General features: G+C 37.5%; 1 protein-coding gene across 1 annotated transcript; it reads left to right on the top strand.

The window, feature by feature from the left end:
• Positions 1-533: 533 nt before the first annotated feature.
• On the top strand, positions 534-16,569 carry LOC121249659 (SCY1-like protein 2). Its single transcript, XM_041148390.1, is given in 15 exon segments — positions 534-1,035; positions 1,038-1,261; positions 2,096-2,200; positions 3,203-3,313; positions 5,295-5,477; positions 6,025-6,151; positions 8,546-8,607; positions 8,726-8,812; positions 8,974-9,060; positions 10,131-10,244; positions 11,181-11,309; positions 11,567-11,629; positions 14,657-14,818; positions 14,940-15,058; positions 15,147-16,569. Coding segments are annotated over 15 exon segments (2,781 nt in total). The 5' UTR covers positions 534-770; the 3' UTR covers positions 16,090-16,569.
• Positions 16,570-26,572: the final 10,003 nt, after the last annotated feature.

The raw sequence follows: 26,572 nt of genomic DNA, 5'->3' as shown, positions 1-26,572 counted from the left end.
CTCGGTTTTATCCAAAAACTGTGCCGAAGACATCGGTTTACATCTCTAATAACAATTGTATGGTCGATCTCTCTTTTATCTTATTTATCTTTCTCTCCTGACTTCATCATGAACTTTCATTCTCTCGGGTTGGACATACATTTTGATCTTTACTCATTTTATACCCAACAAACTAATTGTTATTAAAAAACTGAGTAACAACATTTAAAAAATAAAATTAAAACACGATATAAACATAACGAGAACTAATACGCAATCTTTTGTTGGGGGTAGATCCATCAGACGGCCCGAGTCGACGTGAAGTATAATAAACACTTGTCCTGCCGCGGTATTTAGACCTTAAGATGGGCCTTGGCCTGAGCTTATCGAGCTCACTACGAGGCCAACCTGGGTGGGCTCCCACGTGTGACCGAGTCATTCCACCCAATGAAGAATCAAGCCGACCGAAAACAACTAAGGAACCACGCTGACAGACAGAGAGAGAGAAGGTTCCCAAAAATTAATAATTAAAAGAAAAATGCAACAATAGAAAAACAAAACAAAATAAAATACACTTTTAGTTCCACAAAGCCCCAGAGAGAGAGAGAGAGAGAGAGAGAGAGATGTTAGCCCTCTTTTGATCCAGCAACAAAGCTTCAATTCCCTTCATCCTCTTCCTCCTCACCCTCCTCGATATATTGATTGTTTATATTCGTACATATATACAGACCAAATTGTATGCCATTTATTCATTTCGTTCTTGTATATATACGGTCAATCAAGCAAGAACAATGTCTCTGAACATGAAAACCCTAACCCAAGCCCTTGCGAAGACCGCCGCGGTCATCGAAAAGACCGTTCAGACCACCGTACAGGAGGTTACCGGACCCAAACCCCTCCAGGATTACGACCTACTCGACCAGATCGGCTCGGCAGGTCCTAGCCTCGTGTGGAAGCTCTACTCGGCCAAGGCTCGGGATTCCACGAGGCCCCAACAGTACCCGATCGTGTGCGTCTGGGTCTTGGATAAGAGGGTGCTCTCGGAGGCACGCGCGCGCGCGGGTTGTCCAAGGCGGCCGAGGATGCTTTCTTCGACTTAATTAGGGCCGATGCGGGGAGGCTGGTGAGGCTGAGGCATCCCGGGGTTGTACACGTGGTGCAGGCCCTGGACGAGAACAAGAATGCGATGGCGATGGTGACGGAGCCGCTCTTTGCGTCGGTGGCGAACGCGCTGGGGAATGTGGAGAATGTGGCTAAAGTGCCTAAAGAGCTCAAGGGAATGGTAGGTACCAAAGCTTCAGTGGGCGATCTCGTTTTTAGTTTGAATTTTGGAATCAGTTTCTAATTAGAGAGCTTCCTTCTGATTATCTTAGTACCTTTTTTTGATTCACTAAACCCCCATTTGAAAAACAACTCTCTTTCTGATCGTGTTAAGGCTATCTCAAGTTTGAGACCTTATAAGCGCTTTAGTGGGCATCCGTTTGAAAAAGTATGATTGATTTAGTAAATGCCCACTCGAAGAAATCTAATATGTATACCTGAATTATTGGATGGCCGTTAGAAAAGTTTAGTAGTGCTACCTGAACTTCATTTTGTGCGGGTATGTTTTGATTGATGATGTCGAATATGCACACCATAGTTGTTTAGGACAGAACGACTTGAAAGCTTTTAAAACATATATAACACAGCGTGGGCGTGTTCTTTGGTGCGAGGAAAGAGAAGTCACAGGATTAGACAATATTTTTCCAAAAATGGAAAAAAATTATATCTTAAGAAAAATGCATTATCTTAATGTTTTTAACTTGCTATTTTGTGTTTTGGATTTTTGTAGTGGCCTGTTAATTTTTCAGCTATTTCTTTTAGCCTGTTTGGAAACACAACTGTTCTTAGATATTCTCAGACTACTTTGCTATTATTCACAAACCATTCACAACTATTTCACTATTATTCATAAATTATTTCGCTAATATTAACAGATGATATGAGATACTCTTAGCATCTAAATGGAGCCTTAAGCTTCTTTCTGTGAAGTACTGATCTTTTCTGCACTATGTTCTACCTTGGCAATTCATCAAGTCAGCAATGTAGTTAACTGGCAATTCTTTTTACATTCCAGGAAATGGGTTTGTTGGAGGTTAAGCATGGTTTACTTCAGATAGCAGAATCCTTGGACTTTCTACACAACAATGCGCATCTCATTCATCGGGCTATATCACCTGAGGTTACAACTTGTTTACTTAATTATTTTTTATCAATAAATTTCCTGCTAAGTGGAAGCTATAAACTTTATAAGCTGGAATCACATTTATTTTTCATTTTTCTTGATTTTGCAAGTTGTTCTAATAAAGAGCATACTGTTTAATATCATACTGGTTAATAGGGATTTATGTTTCTGGTTCTGGTTTGGAAAGAAAACTTTATCAGAAGAGGAGGAAGCACATATCCATACAGGGAGTGTATCAAAATTACTTTTAAGCAATTATATTATGTAATTCAGAAGATATAAACATTCTTATCAAAAAAATTCAGAAGATATAAACATTACAAAACAGTCACGGAATCATATATAATGAAGACTTAATTATATGCTGAGGAAGTTCAGCACCTGTAAAAGTCTACTATTTCTCTCTCCAGATTGTCCACATAACATGCAAACGAACCATATTCAAAATGTATGACTCTTAAGTTGACCAAATTTCCCTTGCAAATACATGAGTGTCTGAATCAATTCTTTGACATTGCTAGAAGACACCAAATAAAGACAAGTTACCAAGTATCTCTTGTAGAGAATCCTATATTTGGAAGATGATTCCTCCGTGCTTGATGTGGTGCTTATGGTTGGAGAGGAATTGGAGGTGCTTTGAAGATAGAGAACACTCGATGGGAGAACTTAGGGAGTTTTCTTTAATACGTCGAGTTTTTGGGCTAAGGCTCTTGTATTGAATGGAGATAATTTTCTTGACTTGCTTTAGTCATTTTCAGTTTCTAGAGTGTATGTTGGTTTTTCCTCTTGTATACTTCCTGTGTACTTGGGCTATACCTACTCTTGATAATAAAATCTCTTATTTAATTACCAAAAGAAAGAATCCTATATTTTTTTTGATAAGTTAATAGAGAATCCTATATTTATAATGCTTTTCTAAAACTCCTGGTCTTTGTACTTTAGCTTGTGTTCATTATGTATTGGATATGCATGTGGAATGATGTAGCACATACTCTGCAGAATGTTCTTATTACTTCAAGTGGAGCTTGGAAGCTTGGGGGGTTTGGTTTTGCAATCTCGACAGATCAGACCTCAGGCGATATGGCAAGTGGGCAGGCTTTCCATTATGCTGTGAGTGAAGCTTTTTATTGGATTAAGAAATAAAATATTCTTCAATTTGATTTTACCTAGATACTTTTTTTTTGTTCATTGAATAGGCTCGAGTTTTGTTCATTGAATAGGCTCGAGTTCTAGTTTCTCTAGTAGATCTTTTTATTTACAAATAGTATGTGGGATTTGTTTATCTTTTATGTTAGTGCCAGGAACACATGTTTTGACGCAGGAAAGATTATGGAACATCTGTTTCCACATGCTCAAGGTGTTTTCTGGGTTTGAAAATTCCTAATCTAAGGATTTGGATTTTTAGAGGTGTTCAGGGTTTGTAGTTTGAACATCTTGGACTTAAGGGGCAAAAAGGATCTGAAACAGAGGATGAAATTTTTCTGGAATTCGGGGGCACCACTGGGACCTGTTTCGTTGGTTATTTGGGGGCTACTGGAGAGGAAATTTAAGGGAAATGATCGAGGTTGTAAAGGAGTGCAAACAGGGTTGTAACTTGAATCTTTCTGGGGCATGAACAGTGTACTCACAGTAACCCACGGAGAGAGGGAGAGAGATTGCATTTGGGCATGCATGTCATCCATAAATTCTTATGATCATTTTTTATATTGTTCGGAGTATTTTGGTGTATAGGACTAGAACTCATTTTTACTAGTAAACAAACTAATAATGAGACTGCACGAAGGCTTATTTGGAGTATAGCGGTGCCTGATTTAAGGAGCTTTTCCTCAACTTCAATATCTCCATGTCTTTAGAATTTCTGAAAGTATACATCTTGTGGGCATTGACAAAATGATTTATATGGACAAGTAGGTCATGATCCCATATGCATGTGCGACTCAAAAGTATGTGATAAAGCTTAGGAGGCTGCACATCATTCAAAATGGTGTCTTTTTGGCTTACCAGTTTCAAATGTGACTAGGCACTACTTATCAACCTTTGACTTGGTATTATTAATCCATGCCACATGCTAAGGTTCTAGATGTGACTTTAATTTCAAGCGTAACCAAGGCTGAACAATTCGGGTTGGGTCAAATGGGTTTGTGATAAGTTAGTCAAATTCGGGTCATACGAGTCAATCCAAATCCAAATAATTCTTTTTGATTCGAATGTTACTATACCTTTGTGTTAGTTTGTTAAAACCATCCTAAAATACAATGATCATTTACTTTGTTAAGTTTGAGCGTTTTAGTTGGGTTCAAATATTAGTTTTACGTTCAAATGTTGCTATACCTTTGATTCAAACTGGTCAACTATTTATCTAGCAAAAATATTTAAACTGCTCAAACTCCTTGATTCAAACCTGTTCCCCTTTTCTTAAGCAGGCTTACCAACCTGTTTGTTCACCCAGGTTGGGTGGCTGGTCCAACCCAACCCGACTCATTCAAATTTTCAGTGAATGTTAAAACAAAGAATTGGTGTCGACTTTTTAAATCTGATATGCTACAGTACAGCCCATTTAGTTCTTAATTGGTAAAAGTGACCAGATTATTAATCAGGTCAATTCAGAGTTGAGCTGAACCCAATTATGCCCAAACCTAATCCTATGATTTTGTATGGGGTCCAGTTGTGCTCATTGATCATGCCTAAAATTGCCAGCTTTAAATCTAACTCTCTTCTTCCTTGGATGAAGGGAGTTTCATGCGCATATAATAAAAAAAAGAAGTTTCTTGCTTGGTTTCCCCATAGTTTTAGGCTTCCATAAATACTTATATAAAAAAGTTTAAGCTTCCATAAATGGTGTTTCTTATCTAGCCGTGCAAGCAGGTTTTTTTTGCAACAACTTTGCAGTGTTTGTTTTGCACTCTGAACTAACAATGTATAATCAGAGCACTCTATGCAATTTCAGGAGTGGTATAATGACTGTTGTATGTGAGGTGTTGATTTTTTAAGTTTAGGTCATTCAGTTCCATTATTCACATGCATAATAATACATTTCTGAACATGAGCCATATATACCTATAATCTTTTTAATATGTTATGGATTTCACAGGAATATGATGTCGAGGATTCTTTACTACCGCTTCAGCCATCACTGGATTACACTGCTCCTGAACTGGTTCGGAGAAATGCATCTTCAGCTGGATGTTTTTCTGATATTTTCAGTTTTGGGTGCCTTGCCTACCACTTAGTAGCTCGCAAGCCATTGTTTGATTGCCACAACAATGTCAAGATGGTGTGTTTTATTTTTAGCTCTTGCTCCTCAATTGATGTTATTGGCTGTACCTTTAAATCAAGCTTTATTTTTCAAAACGCGATTCTGGAAAAAAAGTTGTCAGTTTACAATCTTACAAAAGGTGATTTTTGTTATTGAATGGGTTTAAAATCACGTTTTGTAGAGGGGTTTTAAACACTCATTTTCAGCTTAAGTGGGTAGGCTGCCACACCAAAATAACTTTTTGCAGGCCAGAAAGTGCAAAGAAATACATAGCCTTTCTATTTTTACTCTGTATTATACGCATAGTGCAAAGAAATACATAGCCTTTCTATTTTTACTCTGTATTGTACGCATCAATTTTTTTTATTTTTTATTATGTATTGTGTTTAGAAGACAACTCAAAGATTCCATGTAAAGATGGCATTCCATGTGCCTACTGTACAATGCTTATCGCCGCAAACTTATCCACAGATATAACTGAGGACAAGTACACCCAGTTTCTTGAACTTTTACTATTATTCCCTCTTAACTTGAGATGTTTAATTCTTATGTTCTGTGTCTGCAGTACATGAATACGTTGACTTACTTATCCAATGAAGCTTTCTCATCCATTCCACCGGAGTTAGTTACTGATTTGCAGAGAATGCTTTCTGGAAATGAGTCTTTGAGGCCAACAGCGTTGGATTTTACAGGTAAAACGTGAGCCTTATGGACCCTATAATGTTAAACCTTTGTTCTCATTTCTTCAGTTTGTAGTTTTTAGTTACTTCTTATTTATTTTATCGAATGCTCTGATATAATTTGGGAGTAAATGTAATGGCACAAAGATTGTGACATGCATAAATAGGGAATTTTCTCACGTGAGAGGAAAATCAGAAATGCATGATGGATAGTGGTAATGAGTTTCTCGTAGCAATTTAACGTGGAGAAGCTTTAAAAGTTGGAGAGTTTGATCATCTCTTTGCAATTTGCAACCACGAGGAGCAATCCATCTATAATGTTTGGATTAAAGGTTCTAATTGGATATGATATATCACTTAAAATCCTATGAATCTACTAATCTACCTTTCCCCTTTTAATTAGGTTAAAGGACTTTCACGATAATTCTAAGACCCTAAGTTATTGAAAGAAGTACTTCCAAATCTTTTGTTTATCAGTAAAAGAAGTACTTCCAAATCAATCTCGAAAATAATGGATGCTCACTCAATTGTTTTTATGAATTCCATTCGTCAAAGACACCAGCCATTAGTAGATTATCCATAACTCAATCATCACAATGCTATGTGAGTTATGGAGTAGTTCCAATCTTGATACAGGATTGTGTCATCCTTTAATTGTTGACAATACTATTTGTAGAATGCGAAAGAGTCTTATTACAACTAGCAATGGGCTTTGCCGGTCATACTTAATCAATATTGTAGCACTAAACGTATTAGATTGAGAGGATTGAAAGTGAATCTCGCCAAGTCAGAATTAGTTCCTGTTGGAAATGTTCCAAGTGTTTTGAGCTTTGCCAACACTATGGAGTGCAAAGTCTCCACCTTGCCAATGAAGTATCTTGACCTTCCCTTGGGTGCCTCCTTCAAGTTGTAGTCCATTCAGGATGGGGTGTTGGAAAAAATGGAGTGGAAACTGGTGAGTTGGAAGGGGATTTATTTGTCCAAAGGTGGTATAGTTATGTTGATAAAAAATACTCTTTTCAATTTATCTACCTACTTCTTATCTCTTTTTCCAATCCCATGTAAGGTGGTTTATCTGTTAGAGAAGTTCCAACGAGATTTTCTATTGGGGGAATAGATGAAGAATTCAGGTTTCACTTGATGAATTGGGCTGCGGTTTGTACCCCAATACGTGAAGGCGGGCTGGGAATTCGGAATTTGTTGGTTTTCAACAAGGCTTTATTGGGTACGTGGCTATGGAGATACCACGAGGAGAGGGGAGCTTTCTGGAGATTTATCATAGATTTAAAATTTGGTGGATTGTGGGGAGAGGATGGTGCTCAAATGAGGTGAGCGGACCACATGGGATGGGGCTTTGGAAACACATAAGAAGAGGCTGGACTAACATTCATCGATACACGTTTTGCAATTGGAGATGGTTTCAAGATTAAATTTTGGACTGATCTATGGTGTGGATATCGAGTTCTTAAGGAAGCTTATCCAACAATATACAACATTGCACGAAGATAGGAGGCTTCAGTAGCAGAACTCATGGATCTCTCTAGTGGCTCTCCTCAATGGAATTTCACGTTCCCAAGACTGGGAAATTGACACATTTACATATTTCTTCAATCTTGTGTATAATTGTAGAGTGAACAGAGATACGATTTTGTGGTCACAGTTCAAGAAGGGAAGATTTACTGTACAGCCATATTATAAGTCCCTTGTGAGACATTCTACAAGAACGTTTCCATGGAAGAACATATGGAGGGCTAAGCCCCTCCCCCAAAAAAAAAATAAAAAAAAAGGTTCTTTTTTTGTGTGGACAACTTCATTAGGGAAGATTCTCACCTTAGATAATCTACGGAAACGCCGACTCATTGTGTTGGTTGGTATTATATGTGCAAGAACAGTGGGGAGTCGGTAGATCATTTATTACTGCATTGTGACGTAGCTATGAGTTTGTGGGTTGATATATTTGCTGGGGGGGGGGGGGGGGGGGGCTCTCCATTGGGTGATGCCATGAAGGGTTGTGGATTTGTTGGCCAGCTGGCAAGGCATCCTAGGTACCACTCAAATTGTAGCTATGTGGAAGATGGTACCGATCTGTCTATGGCGATGCATATGGATGGAGAGGGATTAGAACTTTATTTTTTCATACTCTATTCCATTGGTCGATTGTAATAGACTTTAATGGCATGAATGTACATGATTTCCTTGTATCTTTAGACACTCATGGACAGTTGTTGCTCTTGTATATGTCCTGTGTACTTGGCTTCGCCGATTTTAATAGAATTCTTATTTACTAATCAAAAAAAGATTGAGAGGAACCAATGGTCTCAGTTTTTAGTTAGACGAATTATTGCAAATTAACTCATCGTTTGGATTTATTTGCCATTTTTTAAGATCTATGTTCTATCCTTGCAGGTTCTCCATTTTTCCGGAATGACACTAGGTTGCGTGCTCTTCGCTTCCTCGACCACATGCTTGTATGCGTTTTCATTTTTGATTGACTAACACTTGGTTTTGACATGTTGTCTCCCCAAGTGCTGTACTAAGAAATGGTTAAAATAGCACTTCCTTATTGACAAAGTTCACTGATTGCAGGAAAGAGATAACATGCAGAAGTCTGAATTCTTAAAAGCATTATCTGATATGTGGAAAGATTTTGACTCACGTGTATTGCGGTATAAGGTTTGATTTTGTTTTCTTGTCCTATTGATATGAAGGGCACTGTTATTTTGTTATAAACTCTTAACTAGTTTTTTAGGTCTTTGTCGAGTCATTAATATGGATACATCGTTCTTAATTTTTGATTTTGTTTTTTTCTTTTTAACGATTATCTTACTGTGCAGGTACTTCCTCCTCTTTGTGCAGAACTTCGGAATCTGGTAATGCAGCCAATGATTTTGCCCATGGTTCTTACAATAGCAGAGTCTCAGGTACTATTTTTTTATCTGCATTTTTAATAAGTAACCGAAGCTTTTATTAAAAAAACTCAAAAGGCATAGCCCAGGTATACAGGAATTATACACTTTTTTTTGTGTTGAAATCAGAAGTTCACAAATCTACACAGTACAGAAATATTTAATTATTTCCAAAATTCATTTTAGAGAGTGAAATTTACCATGCTTGAGGTTAATTTATCAATTTGCTTTGTCCAACAAAACCATATATTTACCAGACAATCTGAAAAAATTGGAATGATCAGACGTGCTAGATAATTCAGAAGTTCACGCTAGAACTTTTAGGTTGCCCTAAAAAAGGGTAACATAAGGTTATTAACAGAAAATAGATGTTCACCTTTGAATTTCACTCGTGCATACTACCTATGTATTAGGCTATACCTTTTTAGAATAATATTTGTGATACCCATAAAAAATATCCAATATTCCATTACTTAATTTATTCAAACCACTTGATTCTATTGATTATTTCCTGTTTGTTAATATCATGCTATGTTGGATCCTGTATGCTGTGCTTTTGCAATGAGGGAAATAACAATTCGGTTTTCAGTATATTGTTGCCTAGCAACTGAAGTGGTTTATAAACCTCACATGCACTCTACAGTTTTGGAAATGTGGGGTTGCTTGTCCAACTCACTTCCAGAGGACTTGTGATATGTAAAATGTGTTCAAATTACACTTTTGAACTGCGACTGATATGGCTCCATTTTCCTTGATTATTCCTTAATTTCTAGCACGCAACATATACTACGATTCATTTTTAGAATGTATTTAGGTGTTCTTTTGTATACTTCCTGTGTACACAGACTATGCCTATTTCATTCATATTAATATAATTACTCTTACTTATCAAAAAAAGTTTCCAGTGTTATGATGATCAGCAGTAAGGCTAAGGATTGATATTTGTGTTTCCTGCTCATCAAGGGTTTGTTTCTTGAGTACACAAATTAAATGGATTTGCATACAATACTGCATATCTTATATGTTATGCCTATCTTCATCAGAAATTGAGATTTTACTTGAAATTGCATGTCTAAAACTTGTAGGATAAAAATGATTTTGAGCTATCAACACTACCAGCTCTTGTTCCTGTTCTGAGTAGTGCTGCAGGCGAGACACTTTTGCTGCTTGTGAAGCATGCAGACCTTGTAATCATCAAGGTAACTATTAGTTCGAATTCGTTGTATTAGAATATTTTTCTCAAATAACAAGCTCCATGTTTGTTAGACAGATTTATTTTGATCCCAAATGTGTCTTGGGTGCATCCCACATGTATTGTGAAGGTATCATGCTGCGTTCCAAACATGTCAAAATTAAATTAAAATTTTAAATTCATGGATGTCTGAGCTGTATCTGTGTCTGATTGCCCTTTGAAGTATCCATGCACTGGCAGCTCCTTTTACATTTCCAACAAAACACTATCAATACCATGGTTTAAAAATTGGACTGGCTTGCTACAAATGCATACCATAAAAAACTGTTGAGTTGGCACCTGTAGTATTTGATGGTTGTATCTATGAATTTTCTAACTAATAAGCATTAACAAGGAAGATCGAGAGTGGTTAGTGGATGAGCTTAAAAATGTATTTTTCAATACTTTACTCCATTGGTTGATTGTGATTGATTTTAATGGCATGTCTTTTTATGAATTTCTTGTATCACTAAACTAGCATGCATAGGCGATGCTCTTGCATATGTCCTATATACTTGGGCCTTTGTCTGTTTTCAGGATCAATAAAACTTTGTTACCGTTTTAAAAAAAGGTTATTTTGTTCTGAGGTTTTCCAAAAAAGGGTGGAGGAACCAAAGAATATATAAATTCATTCGAATGTATTGGCAAAGTTAGGTATTTGTGCTGGATTTTCCTCATTTTATACAGAAATGATCAACATGTCGTTGATCTAATCTCTAACTAGGGTTCTATTTGCACCTATAAAAAAACTAGGGTTCTATTTATTATAATTGAGACAAATTCACCCTGGAATGGTGCTGCTGTTCTTTTTCTCTATTCTTTTGGTTTTTTTCTTCCCTTTAATAAGCATTCTTCCCATCTTGAACTTTACCAAACTAAATTACTCTCTTTGTGATTATTATAGACTAGTCAGGAGCACTTAGTATCACATGTCCTGCCTATGATTGTTCGGGCTTATGATGATACTGATGCTCGAATACAAGAGGAAGTTTTGAGAAAATCAGTATCGCTTGCTAAGCAACTGGATCCTCAGGTGACTGTCACTTATGATTCTTAAAAGTAGTTTTTTCCATTATAGATTAAAGTTGCTGCCATGAAGTTACATGCGTTTGCAAATCTGTAACTCAGATGCTTTATATATATATGTGGTTAAAAAAAATGAGAAATGGTATAGAGCAAAAAGATACTAGATTATCAAACAATATAGAACAATCTAGTCTTTCTTCTTGACATACTTTTATGGTGAAGGCATTGATATTTATGGATATCTAAATATTTCATCCTTGACAGCTAGTGAAACAAGTGATTTTGCCTCGCATTCATGGCTTAGCTCTAAAAACAACTGTTGCTGCGGTATGTAGATTTACTTACATTTATTTATGTCTGTTTGTTTATTTGTCTGTTTATGCTTATTATTTGGGCACCGTTGCACTATCATCTTAAATTGTAACAGTTCTGTTCTTTCCACTAAAATCATATCGTATGAAAGTTGTAATCTATATATACAACTACCAAAAGAAGAGACATGCCTGTTTATCATGGTTTGAAGTTCTGTGCTCTTTCCGTAGGTAGTTGCTCAGTATTGGCTTAATTGGAAGTTGATTGTCGAGTATTAACAACAGTACTGTTATTACCCACTGCCCTTTGCCCTTTGGCTAAGAGCATTGCATCTTGTTAGAAACTCTGCAGAAATTATAATTTTAATGTTGTGCTTGGGTCATTCTGCCTTTTTTCATTATTGTTATTTTGTTGGGGGTTGGTGTATAAGTGGGATTTGAGCTATAGGCATTGGAAAAACATCAAATCTAGGGAAGCAGGAGCTACTGAACCTAACCCCCCTTGGTCCCTCATAAAAAAATTATTCTTCCCTCCCCCTCCCCCTCCCCCGGTGCAGGAAGAAATCTAAAGTTTGGCCCTATAGATTAAGAAAAAACTATATATTTTTTTTTTGATAAGTAAAATAAGTATTATTAATCCAAGGATGGGCAACAACTGCCAATTACAAAGTAAGTATTTCCTATCTACATAGGCACATTAGAAACTAAGAAATCATGAAGGTCCATGCCATTAAAGTCCACAGCAATGGCCCAAGTACAAAGCGTTCTGAAAAAGAAAACTGTTAGCTCCTCCATAGATTTCTCTGTCTTCAAACGTCCTCTCATTTCTCTCCTGCCACAAGCACAACATAATATAGATAGGGATCATCTTCCAAATCACTTTGATCTGATACACACCTCGAATAGAGGTCCAACATGCCAACATATCCACTACGGATTCCGGCATAACCCATGCTAGTTCCATCCTTTTAAACACCTCATTCCAGAGAGTCCTGGCTACATCACAATATATAAGTAAATGGTTCACCGACTCACCCCATTTTTTACACATACAACACCAGTCTGCAATGATTATCCTCCTCTTTCTCAAATTATCTATAGTAAGAATCTTGCCAAGTGCCGCTGTCCACACGAAGAAAGAAGCTTTAGGAGGAGCCTTGTGTTGCCAGATCCTTCTCCAGGGAAACTGTATCTCCGACACTTGTGTGAGGACCTTATAAAAGGACCTAACAGTGAATACCCCTCCCTGCAGGAATCCACCACATGCCATCTTCATGCTGGATACTTGGACGACACGAATACAAGAGACTATAAAAATCTGCAAAACTCTCCATCTCCCAATCCCGTGCCGCCCGGTTAAAGTTGATATTCCAGTGAATACCCCCTTCGGAGATTCCCATAACTTCCGCCACTGTGACATCTTTGGCACTTGCTATCAAGAAAAGTACAGGAAACAAATCTTGGAGAGCACTGTTGCCACACTAAACATCCTTCCAAAATCTAATCCTGGAGCCTGTACCCAACTGGAACCTAGTATGTTGATGAAAGACCTCCCACCCTTTTCTAATATGCTTCCATAGCCCCATTCCATGTGCCCCTCTTAACTTCTCTAGTACACCAACCCTCCCCTAAACCACCATATTTATTCTCAATCAAAATTTTCCATAAGGCTTTTGGTTCCTTGATATATCGCCACAACAATTTGCCAAGGAGTGCCTGATTAAACAACCTTAAGTTTCTAATACCCAAACCGCCACTCGAGATAGGACGGCACACCATCTCCCACCTGACAAGATGAAATTTAAACTCATCTCCTAAGCCACCCCACAGAAAATCTCTTTGTAACTTCTCAAGACGACCCACCACGCTTGCCGGTATAGGGAATAATGATAAGAAATAAGTGGGTAGATTAGAAAGTGTACTTTTAATCAATGTAATCCGGCCCCCTTTCGACAAGTACATTATCTTCCACCTTGCTAGTCTCCTCTCTACTTTTTCAATCACTGGATCCCAGATCGAGCATTCCCTCGAAGCTATACCCAATGGTAATCCCAGGTAAGTCATCGGAAGAGACGCTATCTTGCAACCCAATGTGTCTGCCAATTCCCTAATATTCTGAACCTCTCCAATCGGCACCAACTCGGATTTAACATAGTTCACTTTTAAACCAGATACTGCTTCAAAACAAAGCAAACATGCCTTCACAGCCCGCAACTGGTCTCGATCAGCTTCGCACATAATAAGCGTGTCATCTGCAAAGAGCAAGTGAGAAATAGAGGTAAAATCCCTGCTCGGAGATCCAATCTGGAAACCACTAACAAACCCATTAGCCAACAACGCCGCGATCATCCGGCTTAGTATCGGAGAATGTAAGCAGGATGAATGTAATATTTTTCTATTACATTAGCCAACAAAGAATCGGAGAATGTAATATTTTTCTATTCTCCCTCAAGTCCTCTTCAAAAAATTTTTCTGGTTCCCTTGTACTTTTTCTTTTTCAAGTCATAACTTTTCTTTTTCCCTTGAGTTCCCACTAAAGATATTAAATTTTTGGTTAAGAGAGAACACCCTTATATGTAATTTGGGATTTTTTTTACCATAAATGCATGCCATATATCCCTAGAATGACTAATATATTGATAATAATTTTTTCCTATCTTGAATTATGTTTATAATACTTTTTTGCATTGTATATAACCCAATATATTTTATTAAAAACAAAATATATAATTATTATTTTTTTATAAGTGAAATATATAATTATTATAAAAGGAGTGTTATTTTTCATCCTGAATTTTATCATTCCTAGTCACACCAGTTGACGTGTGACATTTTGAAAGGCTTTTCATTCAAGTAGTTTATTTGTAAAACCACCTTAATGTCATATCAACCGTGTGACTAGAGATGATAAAATATAAAATGAAGATTAGTATTACACTTATTATAATAGTTCCCCCGGGGGCCTGGAAAAAAAAAACGTAGTAAGCATTTTGTTGTGAAGAATGCCACTGCTGATAACTAAACGATTTGCCTTCATTGACAGGTGAGAGTCAATGCTCTGTTATGCTTGGGAGACCTGGTGAGCTCACTTGATAAACATGCTGTTTTAGACATCTTGCAAACAGTTCAACGTTGTACAGCTGTTGACCATTCTGCTCCTACGCTTATGTGTACCCTTGGTGTTGCAAACTCGGTACTTAAGCAGGTAACCATCTCCAATGCTTGACTGGTTTTGTTGTGTTGCTTTAGCTAACCCCCATCAGCAGTACACAAGAAAATTGTTACTCCTAACGAGCATTCATTTTCCTGGTGCTCAATTTGTTCAGCATGGAGTAGAATTTGTTGCAGAACACGTCCTTCCACTACTCACTCCTCTTCTTACTGCTCAACAATTAAATGTTCAGCAGTTTGCTAAATATATGCTATTTGTCAAGGATGTTCTCAGGTACTACTGTGTGGTCCCATGCACGTGTTTTTTTGAGAGCAAACCTGACTATTATCGAATCACTGAATTCATCTTAGTTTTATGACAGGAGAATAGAAGAAAAACGGGGAGTAACTTTGACTGATTCTGGAATCCCGGAAGTTAAACCATCTATGTCTGATAGTGGCCTAATATCCCAAGCCTCAACTAAAATAACTGGAACTGTCAATTCCACGACAAAGAGCAGCCCGGCATGGGATGAAGATTGGGGTCCAGCCAAAAAGGGTTCTGCAACCACCCTTCAAAGTTCTACAAACAACAGTCACTCCACTCAGTCTGATTTGAGTTTTCAACCAGTTCAAGTAAATTCAAAACAATCAAAATTTTCGATGATACCTGCAGTATCCAGCCAGCAAACGGCCGTTTCATGTCCTCCAGTTGATATTGAGTGGCCTCCTCGAGCATCGTCTGGAGTTGCCCCCCAATTTGGAGATGCTGAGAAGCAGTTGAATGCAGGAGCATCATCCACCTCGAGTTTCGATGATATAGATCCTTTCTCTGATTGGCCTCCACGGCCTGCTGGCTCAGCAAGTTTGGCTGGAATTTCTAACAATGGCACAATGGGACACCCCACTAACAAACATGGGTCTAGTCCAATCTCGAATACACTAAACAACATGAGCTTCCCAATGAACAACAACAATAACAGTTGGGCCTTCAACACACAGAGTTCTGTTGATCCTTTAAGACAGAGTCAAGGGAATCAAACTCTTACTATTGGTAGTCTGGGAAGTGTTAACGCCCAAAGCTCTATTGGGTTTTTGAAACAGAGTCAGGGTGTACCAGCTTCTAGTAATTACACCGATAAGAAATCAACAGATCTTGGATCCATATTTGCTTCTAGCAAGAATGAGCTGTCTGCCCCTAGACTTGCTCCGCCCCCAACAACTGCTGTGGGTAGAGGAAGAGGAAGAGGGAGGGTCTCCTCAGCCTCTCGATCTAGTCATGCCAAATCACCATCTGAACAGCCGCCCCTATTGGATTTGCTATGATCAGACCTTGCAGGTCAGCCATTCCATGTTGCAGAGAGAGATTTTGTAAAGTGTGTTGGAGGTGCCACTTGTTATAAATATGCAGGGGAGTGCTGCAGCTCTGGGGGATGGCAAGGTTGATTATGTAGTGGTTTGTTGTGCTTGGCTTGTAGGTTATTGTGACATATTCTTGATAATTTTCTTGATAATTTTTTTCTTCATATGTTTTCTTGTTTAATTTCGTATCATTAGATGTTGAGAATTTATTTTTCGGAATAGTGTCTTCTTAAAAAAGAGTCCTGTATCCGATGACTGGGGTTGGAAATAATAGAAAAGTAGGAAGCTTGATAGGGTGCTCATAAACCTCTTCTCTAAGGCCTGTTGATGGCCGACTGTGGGAGTTCTAATTTTCGACTTCTCATAAGCTGTCGTGACATTTAAATCAGGTGGGCGTGCAGCTTTTTATTCGAGGAGATATATAATAATGTTTTTTTATTTTTATTTTTAATTTGCCTCCTAAACTATTAGAACTGTCAATTTACACCCTAAATTAATGTTGGCAATTGTCACAATTTGCATGAACACTGCCATGCCGACATCACCCTCTGTGCTGCACGATTGTAACTGTCGCAACATGGCCTTAGACGCATGATCAGCCCATGATTTGGTAAATATATAATGAATTTATCTGCAGTATCTAATGCTATAAATTATTAATAAAGGCTGATACTGCATCTCACGTACGTATACGTTCATGGTCTTGCCGGAAGAATGGACATGGCAACGTGGTTCATTCATTAGGTTCCCAAGCCATAATTGTCGTATCATCTTTATATGCAATTCCAGTTACGGTATTGATCCTTGTTAGCACTTTCTGTGACACAAACAGAGACATAAACCCTAAAAGGGAAAAGTATTAAATAAACAAAAAAAGGAACTAGCTAGGAACCATGCACATATGTCGATGTTATTTCTACATAATAACGTTGCAAATGAAATCTCACGAAGCTCTCTGTAATTCAATCGTTAGTTCTCTTATAAATTTATAATATACCTTGACATGGTTCTTGCAATAAACTATCACGACTGCATTTGTGTAAAAATCGTCATCACTGTTAATGGGGATATTCTCGCAGTTGATCATCCGCTAGCTATAAGTACAGCATCAACATTCCACTTATGATTTACCCAACAACCTGGCCATAAATGCGGCAGCTTTCGGTCGGACCATACACACATCCATCCACACACACACGCGCATATATGTACACAAGATATATAATAGATATGTACTTGAGTATTGCTAGCTACCATGCACGTCCCAAAAATTTTACAGACTTAAATATCATTCAAAACAACTTTGAAAGAAGTGTCAAGGGAACCCTTCTAAAAACATTAATTTACTTCTCCTAGGAAAATCCATACGAACGTATAAGTACACGAGGTTATAGGTTTGAACATGTTTCTTTATAATTAATAGAACATCAGATAACCTGACTAGTGTAAATTATAATCATGGTACGTACCAGGACATTAGTAGCAATATTAATTTAGTGCGCGCCATTGTTTAATTTGTGTGGATATATATATATATATATATGTGATTATAATTTCGTATAATACTATCAGTACTCTAGCTAGCTAGCTAAGTTTAATTACCATGATTTATTTCCTACGTACCTAAAATACACTGCACAAAGTGGGATATTATATATATATATATATATATATATATATTGCACAAAGTGCATGGGATATATTTTTTTTCTTGAATTTTACATGAAGCCAAAATACAATATGCTTGTGGATTATAAAGAGTTGTACTATATATATTTAGTGGAGATATACTAGCTTCTTGGAAAGAGGGAATAATTATGAATGTAGCACTCATGGACGATCTAAAACATATAGAAATTGTAAAAAAAAGTTGAGAGTAAGGTTCCATAGGGAACACAACTGTTTTCAAATATTCTCATATTACTATAATATTATTCACAAATAATTCATTATTATTTTACTATTATTTACAGATGATCTGAAATATTAACTACGTACAAGAGGTTTTCTGGAATGGATATTAGCATGCAGGCCAGGGCCGGGAACTAGATCAACTGGTTGGCTAATGTTTGGTCAGTTGGAGCTTGCATGCAGATATCAGGTCAGCTCACAACCGAAAACCTGCAAACATGCATTTTCTTTCTCATCAACTAAAGCTTATATAAGCGTATGCATGTGGGTGTGGATGTTAATCCGATTCTTGATCATTCATGCAGTTTTTGATCTGAAAACACATGCAGCTAGCAATGTTTCTGAGGTGACAGACTCAAGGGCTTCTAAATTGTTTTCATGGTTTATATTGGGCTTCAAAATTGGGTACTATAGCTGCATGGACCAAGATTGGGCTCATGAAGTCTAGATACTTAAAAGTCTTGATGTATTGTAGAACCCAAATTGAAAGAGTATTCGACAACATGACCTGAGTCCAGTAATCGGTCCATGCTTTACTATCAGATCAGGTATTTACTTCTCTTGGCTCTGAAAATTTGGGAGCTAGGCAAAACCAAACACGCACTCGGGCTAGGAAATGTATATAACTTAAAAATAACTATTAGTATTGAATCAAGCAAAAGCAATGAAGTCATCCCAGCAGCACATCATGCAAGCCACCTCATCACAACAAACTGCCACGAGTCATCAAAATCAGTAAATCAAAGCATTCTGCTAGCAATTTCAGTACAGTTTGTTAGAAAGTTTTTTTTTATTCCCTTTTTTGCAATATTCTCTGTTTTTACCCCGCTATACTTACTATATATAGAGCTAGTTATCATATTGTAAATGAAGTCTTCTTTTCAATAGAAAGAGTACGTTTCTTTCCTTCTCTGCTTTTCGTCTCCACTAAGAAAACAAAACCAACATGGTACCAGAGCCATAATGGCTTCAAGCGACAACAACCCTCCTCCTCCTCCCCCAACCAACACAAACCCTAAAGACCCCTCCAGCCCATACTTTCTTAATCGAAACGATGGACCTGCTACTCTACTCACCACTCATCTGCTTACAGCAGGCAATTACCATTCATGGGCAAGGACAGTTCGTCGGTCACTACGAATCAAAAAAAAGTTGGGTTTTATTGATGGTACATTACAGGAACCTACCATTTCTAATCATCCCTTGTTAGAACCATGGCTTGAATGTAATGACATGGTGCTAACTTGGCTTCAAAATGCAATGTCATTAGAGATCAAAAATAGTGTCGTGTATGTTGATATCTCTCATGACCTATGGCTTGAGTTGGAACAACGATTTGCACAAAATAATGGTCCTCAAATTTATGAGCTCAAACAGTCCATTAATTCCCTTGTTCAAGGTGATGATTCTGTAAGCTTGTATTTCTCCAAACTGAAAGGGCTTCTTGATGAACTTCTCAATTTTGAAGTCATTCCATCATGCACATGTGGTGTCATGAAAAATGTCCTTGAGAACCAGCAACGTGACTGGACTATGAAGTTTCTCATGGGGCTTCATGATTCTTTCACCAATATCAAAGCTCAAATCATTTTGATTAAACCCATTCCGAGCCTCAGTGAAGTCTATGCCCTGGTTCAACAAGAAGAAAAACGAAAGCAACTTTCCAACCCTCCCAACTTACATGATACCCTTGCCTTAGCTGCAAAATCCACTTTCTTCTCTAATCGGGACAACCCCAAACCATATGGACCTCCAAGGCGAGAAAAATCCTTTTGCAGCCATTGTAAAATTCCTGGCCATTCTCTTGAAAGATGTTTTAAAGCTAATCCAGCTCTTGAAAAACCAATTTGTACTCACTGCAATTTAGTTGGTCACACTGCTGCCCGATGTTTTAAACTGCATGGCTATCCACCTAGCCATAAACTGTCCACTCGAGGAAAACTAACAGAATCATTTGCTAACCAAGTCAGCTCTTCCAACCAAGAACAGATCAATGAAGGATCCCAAGAATCTCTCACCAAAGCTCAATATCAACATCTTTTAACTTTGCTGCAATCACAAGTCTCACAGCATTCTATTAATCAGGTTCAAATTGATTCCACACCCTCGGCTTCCACCATGACTGGTATGAATTCTTGTTTCACAGCTCTTCAATCCCCTTCTCCACTAACCACTGTCACAAGTTGGATAATCGACACAGGTGCAACAGATCACATGATCTGTTGCCCTTCTCTTTACACCAGTTCACCCACTCACGTGTCTCTCAATGTCAAATTTCCAAATGGTCATCTTGCACAAGTAACTCACAAAGGGACTGTCCATCTCAGTGACAAACTCATTCTTCATGATGTTCTATGCATTCCTACTTTCAATTTTAATTTGATCTCAGCCAGAAAATTAACACAAGATATATTATGCTGCCTCCTCTTTTTCACTAATGAGTGTTTTTTACAAGACCTTCTCTCTTGGAGCACGATTGGGAAGGGTGAGATCCACAATGGTCTATATCATCTCAAATTGACACCCGTTGCACCTACTGCCCTCTCCACTGTTTTCTCTACTTTACCATGTAATAAATTTCCTTTTTCCAACTCTGTTACTTCCCATCCTAATGACCAACATCTTTGGCATTATCGAATGGGTCATCTATCTAATTCACGGCTTTCCTTATTACAAAGGCTTTCCTTATTACAAAAGGACTTACCTAATCTTGCTATTATCAAAGCCAACATACCTTGTGCTATCTGTCATTTTTCTAAGCATCACCGTCTACCATTTCAATCAAGTGAACATCGAACATCCCAGCCTTTTGATCTAATACATTGTGACATATGGGGGCCTTGCTCTCAAACAGCATATGATGGTTCTAGATTTTTTTTAACCATTGTTGATGATCACACTCGATGTACTTGGTTGTATTTAATGAAAAATAAATCCCAAACCAGACCTCTCCTTCAATCCTTTTGCTCTCTCATTGAGACCCAATTTCAATCCAAAATCAAAATCATTCGCTCTGATAATGGAGCTGAATTTGCAATGACAGATTTTTATTCAAAACAAGGAATAATTCATCAAAGAAGTTGTGTTGAGAGTCCCCAACAAAATGGTGTTGTTGAACGCAAACACCAACACATTCTTAATGTTGCCCGAGCATTGCAATTCCAATCCGGTATCTCACTTTCCTTTTGGAATGATCTTGTCTTAACTGCCACATACCTTATCAACCGTACCCCCTCCCCCAATCTCCAAAACAATACTCCATACCAATTGCTTTTTTAAAAACCACCAACATATACCCACTTGAAAACCTTTGGCTGTCTATGTTATGCATCAACTATTAAACAAAACCGCCACAAATTTGATTCCCGAGCTAAACAATGTATTTTACTTGGATATCCTTTTGGAATCAAGGGTTACAAGCTACTAGATTTAGCCACCAATTCCATCTTCTATTCTCGTGATGTCATCTTCTATGAACACATTTTTCCTTCCAATTTACCATCCATTTCCAATCATCATAGCAGCCACTCACATTCCACATCATATTTTCCTCTTCTTGGTCCAAACATTCCCTTACCTGCACCTATTTCCCCTCCCTCCCACACTTCCACATTTACATTCCAGCCTTCTCTCCCTCCCACTCAATTCACTCCACAATCCCCTACCTCTCAAATTAATCCTCCTAACTCTTCATCTGCCCCTCGACGATCCACTCGACCCAAGAAACCCCCTTCCTACTTACAAGATTATTCTTGTCAACAGGACCTTGTGACTCCCTCTTCACAATCTAGCTTCAAGATACAAGGTACTGATTCTCTTTATCCTTTGTCATCTTATTTAACCAACAAAAATTTTTCTCCAAAACATGCTGCCTTTGTTGTTGCCATTCTTCAAATTTCTGAACCTTCCACTTATTCTCAAGCTGTGAAATCTTTTGAATGGCACAAAGCCATGAATGATGAGATTGATGCTTTACAATTGAATAATACTTGGGATATTGTTAATCTGCCTATTGGAAAGAAAGCAATTGGTTCCAAATGGGTTTACCGCCTCAAATACAACTCGGATGGCTCTATAGAAAGACATAAGGCACGATTGGTTGCCAAAGGGTATACCCAAGAGGAAGGACTTGATTACAATGAAACTTTTTCACCCGTTGCCAAACTTGTCACAGTCAAAACTCTTTTGGCTATTGCTGCCATTAAAGGTTGGAGTTTGCATCAATTTGATGTAAACAACGCCTTCTTACATGGCGAACTACATGAGGAAATCTACATGAAGATGCCTCTCGGATACTCAATTCCCAACAAAGAAAAAGTTTGCAAGTTAAAAAAAAAGCTTGTATGGACTTAAGCAGGCTTCTCGGCAATGGTATGCCAAATTTTCCTCATCTTTACTTCAATATGGTTTCAATCAATCTAGGGCTGATTATACTCTTTTTACCAAAGGCAGTGGTCCTTCATTCATTGCATTACTTGTCTACGTTGATGATATTATTGTGGCCACTAATGATCTCAAAGCTGTTTCTGACCTAAAAGAATTCTTAGCTACCAAGTTCAAGATCAATGATCTTGGTTGTCTAAAATATTTTCTAGGTTTAGAGTTGCCCGAAATCCTACTGGAATACAAATTTGTCAACGGAAATATACATTAGATATATTAAATGATGCTGGTTTGCTTGGTTGTAAACCAAGCTTAATTCCCATGGATCCCAATATTAAATTGTGTAAAGATGATGGTCAATTGCTGGATGATCCTAGTGAATATAGACGAATGGTTGGCAGCCTTCTCTATCTCACTATTACACGACCTGATCTCTCCTACTCTGTTAATATCTTGAGTCAATACATGTCATCACCACGAGTCCCTCATCTTAATGCTGCCTATAAAGTGTTGCGGTATCTCAAGAAATCACCAGGACAGGGCTTGTTCTTCCCATCTTCATCCTCATATCACTTGACTGTCTACTGCGATTCTAACTGGGCATCATGTCCCGACACTAGGCGTTCCACAACAGGCTATTGTGTCTTCCTTGGTCACTCTCTTGTCTCCTGGAAATGCAAGAAACAGACAACTATATCAAGAAGTTCTACTGAAGCAGAATATCGCTCTATGGCCTCAGCCTCATGTGAAATCATATGGATCAACTACCTTCTTGCAGATCTCCAAGTCCCTCATTCTCAGCCTGCTACTCTCTACTGTGATAGCAAATTAGCTTTATACATCGCCTCCAATCCCGTCTTCCACGAAAGAACCAAACACATTGAATTAGATTGTCATCTAATTCGGGACAAAATTCAAGAAGGAGTTCTCACCACAGCCTACACACCATCGCAGTCTCAGCTTGCAGACCTCTTAACTAAAGCTCTTCATTCCCCTATGTTTTACTCTCTGTTGCTCAAGATGGGAGTCACTGATCTCCACTCTCCATCTTGCGGGGGGATATTGAATCAAGCAAAAGCAATGAAGTCATCCCAGTAGCACATCATGCAAGCCGCCTCATCACAACAAACTGCCACAAGTCATCAAAATCAGCAAATCATGTAACCAACAGATGATTCTAGAAAGCATTCTGTTAGCAATTTCAGTACAGTTTGTTAGAAAGTTTTTTTTTTTTATTCCCTTTTCTGCAATATTCTCTGTTTTTGCCCTACTATATACTTACTATATATAGAGCTAGTTATCATATTGTAAATGAAGTCTTCTTTTCAATAGAAAGAGTACGTTTCTTTCCTTCTCTGCTTTTCGTCTCCACTAAGAAAACAAAACCAACAATTAGAGTAATAAAACGTAAAATGATGAAACCCGATAATTTACCATATCATGATGCCATACTACAATTTACCATAAAGATCTGATATTCTTTAGGCAAGTGAAGAGATCATAGCGGTTGAGGAGAAAATATATATATAAGATGGTCAAATTAGCACATCTTTTTAATGCTCCGAACAGGATTAATAATGCACAGAATAGCCGTCACCAACGTGTATAAGCAATTTCAATTGCTGTAAGGACTAAAGACGTTGCTGCTAACTTGATCAATATGTAAGTACGTACGTACTTAGTATCAAATTAACATTGTAATTATATTTGGAGTAATAGTAGTCAAGCTTAATAAGCAATTATTATTGATAGCTTGGATCGATAAGGTACTATATTTATTATAAGCGCGCAATATATATATACAATGCATCAAAAGACGTAAAAAGAATTCAATTACAATGATCTTGTTGCCAAGAATTCCATGGGAAATTTCAAAGGCTTCAGTTTGCAGCCATCATGGCTAAAAGAATCTTGTTATTATGAGGAGGAGACTTTCACCGATTATTGCTAAAGCTTAATTTCCTCTAATCAGCCTAGCAATCTTTTGCTAATTTTGCGCCAAACTTACTTTCCTGGTTGATTAATTGAGTTTATGTCGCTGATATGTATGCGCATGCTGCAAGGACATATATGGAGGGGCCACATAATTTGTTCAAAGCATGCAAGGCTATGATCTAAAATGTGAACATGTCACATGTCCTCATAAAAATTCATAAAACTGTAGTATAAAATATATATGCAAATATATATATATATATATATATATATAATATTACCCTAAAATCCGAAAAAGAAAATCATGATATATACTAACATATATAGATGGTCATCTCTCTCTCTCTCTCTCTCTCTCTCTCTAGCTATATCTTATATCTGGGAAACCAAAACGTACGAAAGGAATTAAGAAAATTTACAAGCAAGCGGGGAGAATATTTGGGAATGGCAATTAAGACTTGGTACTAAAGAATGAGAAGAAAGGGGAGAAGATCCCAAGAAATTAAGAGAATCAATTGAAAGCAATTACAAACTACCAAAAGCAATATTCATTCGTCCCTACACACAAATCAATTTATCTTAAAACCATATTGGCGCCGATTTTTGAGCGTGATCCAAGGACCCTTAAAGGCGCGCCATTTGCGCCTTCCATTTACTGATCTACAGTACTTTTGGACAACGAGAATATATAGAATTGGGTAGATAGAGAATTTCGAGAGACTTGCCGTTGTTTTTCAGTTATAGTTTCTTGATAAGTCCCTCAAAACAAGACCGATAATGATCAGGGACTTTTGTCTTCCACATTCAAAGGCAATTTTGTACACTAATTGTCTGGCATAAACCAAACACACGAGGATTAGTAGTGGACGAGTGACTCAATGTGTTTCTTCAAATTAATTAGCTCTAAATGGGTCCTACAATGGTTCAATGCATGGGAATAAACTGCTATGATGTATATCAATCTAATTTCAACTTTATGATTAAAAAAAAAAAAAGTAATGTTTTCTAGCGGCGCCATTAGAATCAATGTACTAGCTAGCTTCAGTTACCAAACATGAGTGACAAAACAGTGTAAAACAGTTCATGCTGGACTCGCCGAAATAGATTGGACGTGTCACGTGGATGCATATGATTAAAAAAGATTGTAGACATTACAGTAAGGTAGGTAAAGATTAGACAGAGTTCACCCAACAAAAAGCATACATGTTTATCAGTTGTTTGTTCATTAAATAATCCCAACAGTTACGAAGTTGATCAATCCCTGGTAAGCCTTTTTTTTTTTTTTTTTTTTAAGGAGAATAAAGAAAAATAGAGAAGAAGAGCAATGTAATCTATTTAGTTTTCCCCTTTCGGGTAACCGAGTTCCTACAATATCATGATTCGTGACATGTGCATGAATTACTGTGCTCAAAGTCATGATTGTAAAATAAAAAAGGAGATAATATATTAGGGTCAATGGCCAAATGCTATTGTACCATCTTGAGTGAAGCGGGATGTGCGGTACACTATATATATTGGGATTTGGCCAAACCCAAAATCGTGCAGTCAAATGACTAAACATATCAAGATCGATATCCTAGTAATTTGAAACTAATTACAACTTGACGACAACAATAAAAAAAAAAAAAAAAAGAAGAGAGAGAGAGTAATTGGCTGGTGTTGCAGTAGATCAAAGCTTATGTTTTTTAAAGGATAGAACACCCATATAGAGAGGTTAATGGAGCTACAGATTTCCTTAGAACGAGGTCATAAAGCTTCAATTTCAGAGGCTTACTAAAGAGGTTAAAGGACGTCTAGTTTGAGAAAAGAAAGATTAAGCCGTGTTTGGTTGTAAGACTCAGTTAAGTTTAGACTAATTTTAAATTGAGTCTAATATCCAAATACTTGACTCTCAAATTACTAAACTCATCTCAACTCAAAACCTCTTTACATGTGGGATCCACAACCTTTTTCAAATTTTCATAAAAAGTACTATATTCATCTTAACATCTAAACACACTTTAAACTCACTTTAAATGGGCCTCACATAATTCTTTCCACTACTCAACTCACTATTATTTACAAAAAATTGAGCTCAGCATGCAGTCTGATAAACAAGATCTGGTGTTGGAGGTTTGGGATCATGAGTTAATATTTCCTGTACATCAAAACATAAGCTCGAGGATGAGTTAATTGGAGCTCTGCAGGCAGATAAACAAGATCTAAGGGAGATGTGAAG

The sequence above is a fragment of the Juglans microcarpa x Juglans regia genome, chromosome 2D, assembly GCF_004785595.1.
Source record: "Juglans microcarpa x Juglans regia isolate MS1-56 chromosome 2D, Jm3101_v1.0, whole genome shotgun sequence".
Classification (NCBI taxonomy): Eukaryota; Viridiplantae; Streptophyta; class Magnoliopsida; order Fagales; family Juglandaceae; genus Juglans; species Juglans microcarpa x Juglans regia.
This window is presented reverse-complemented; position numbering and strand designations above follow the sequence as displayed.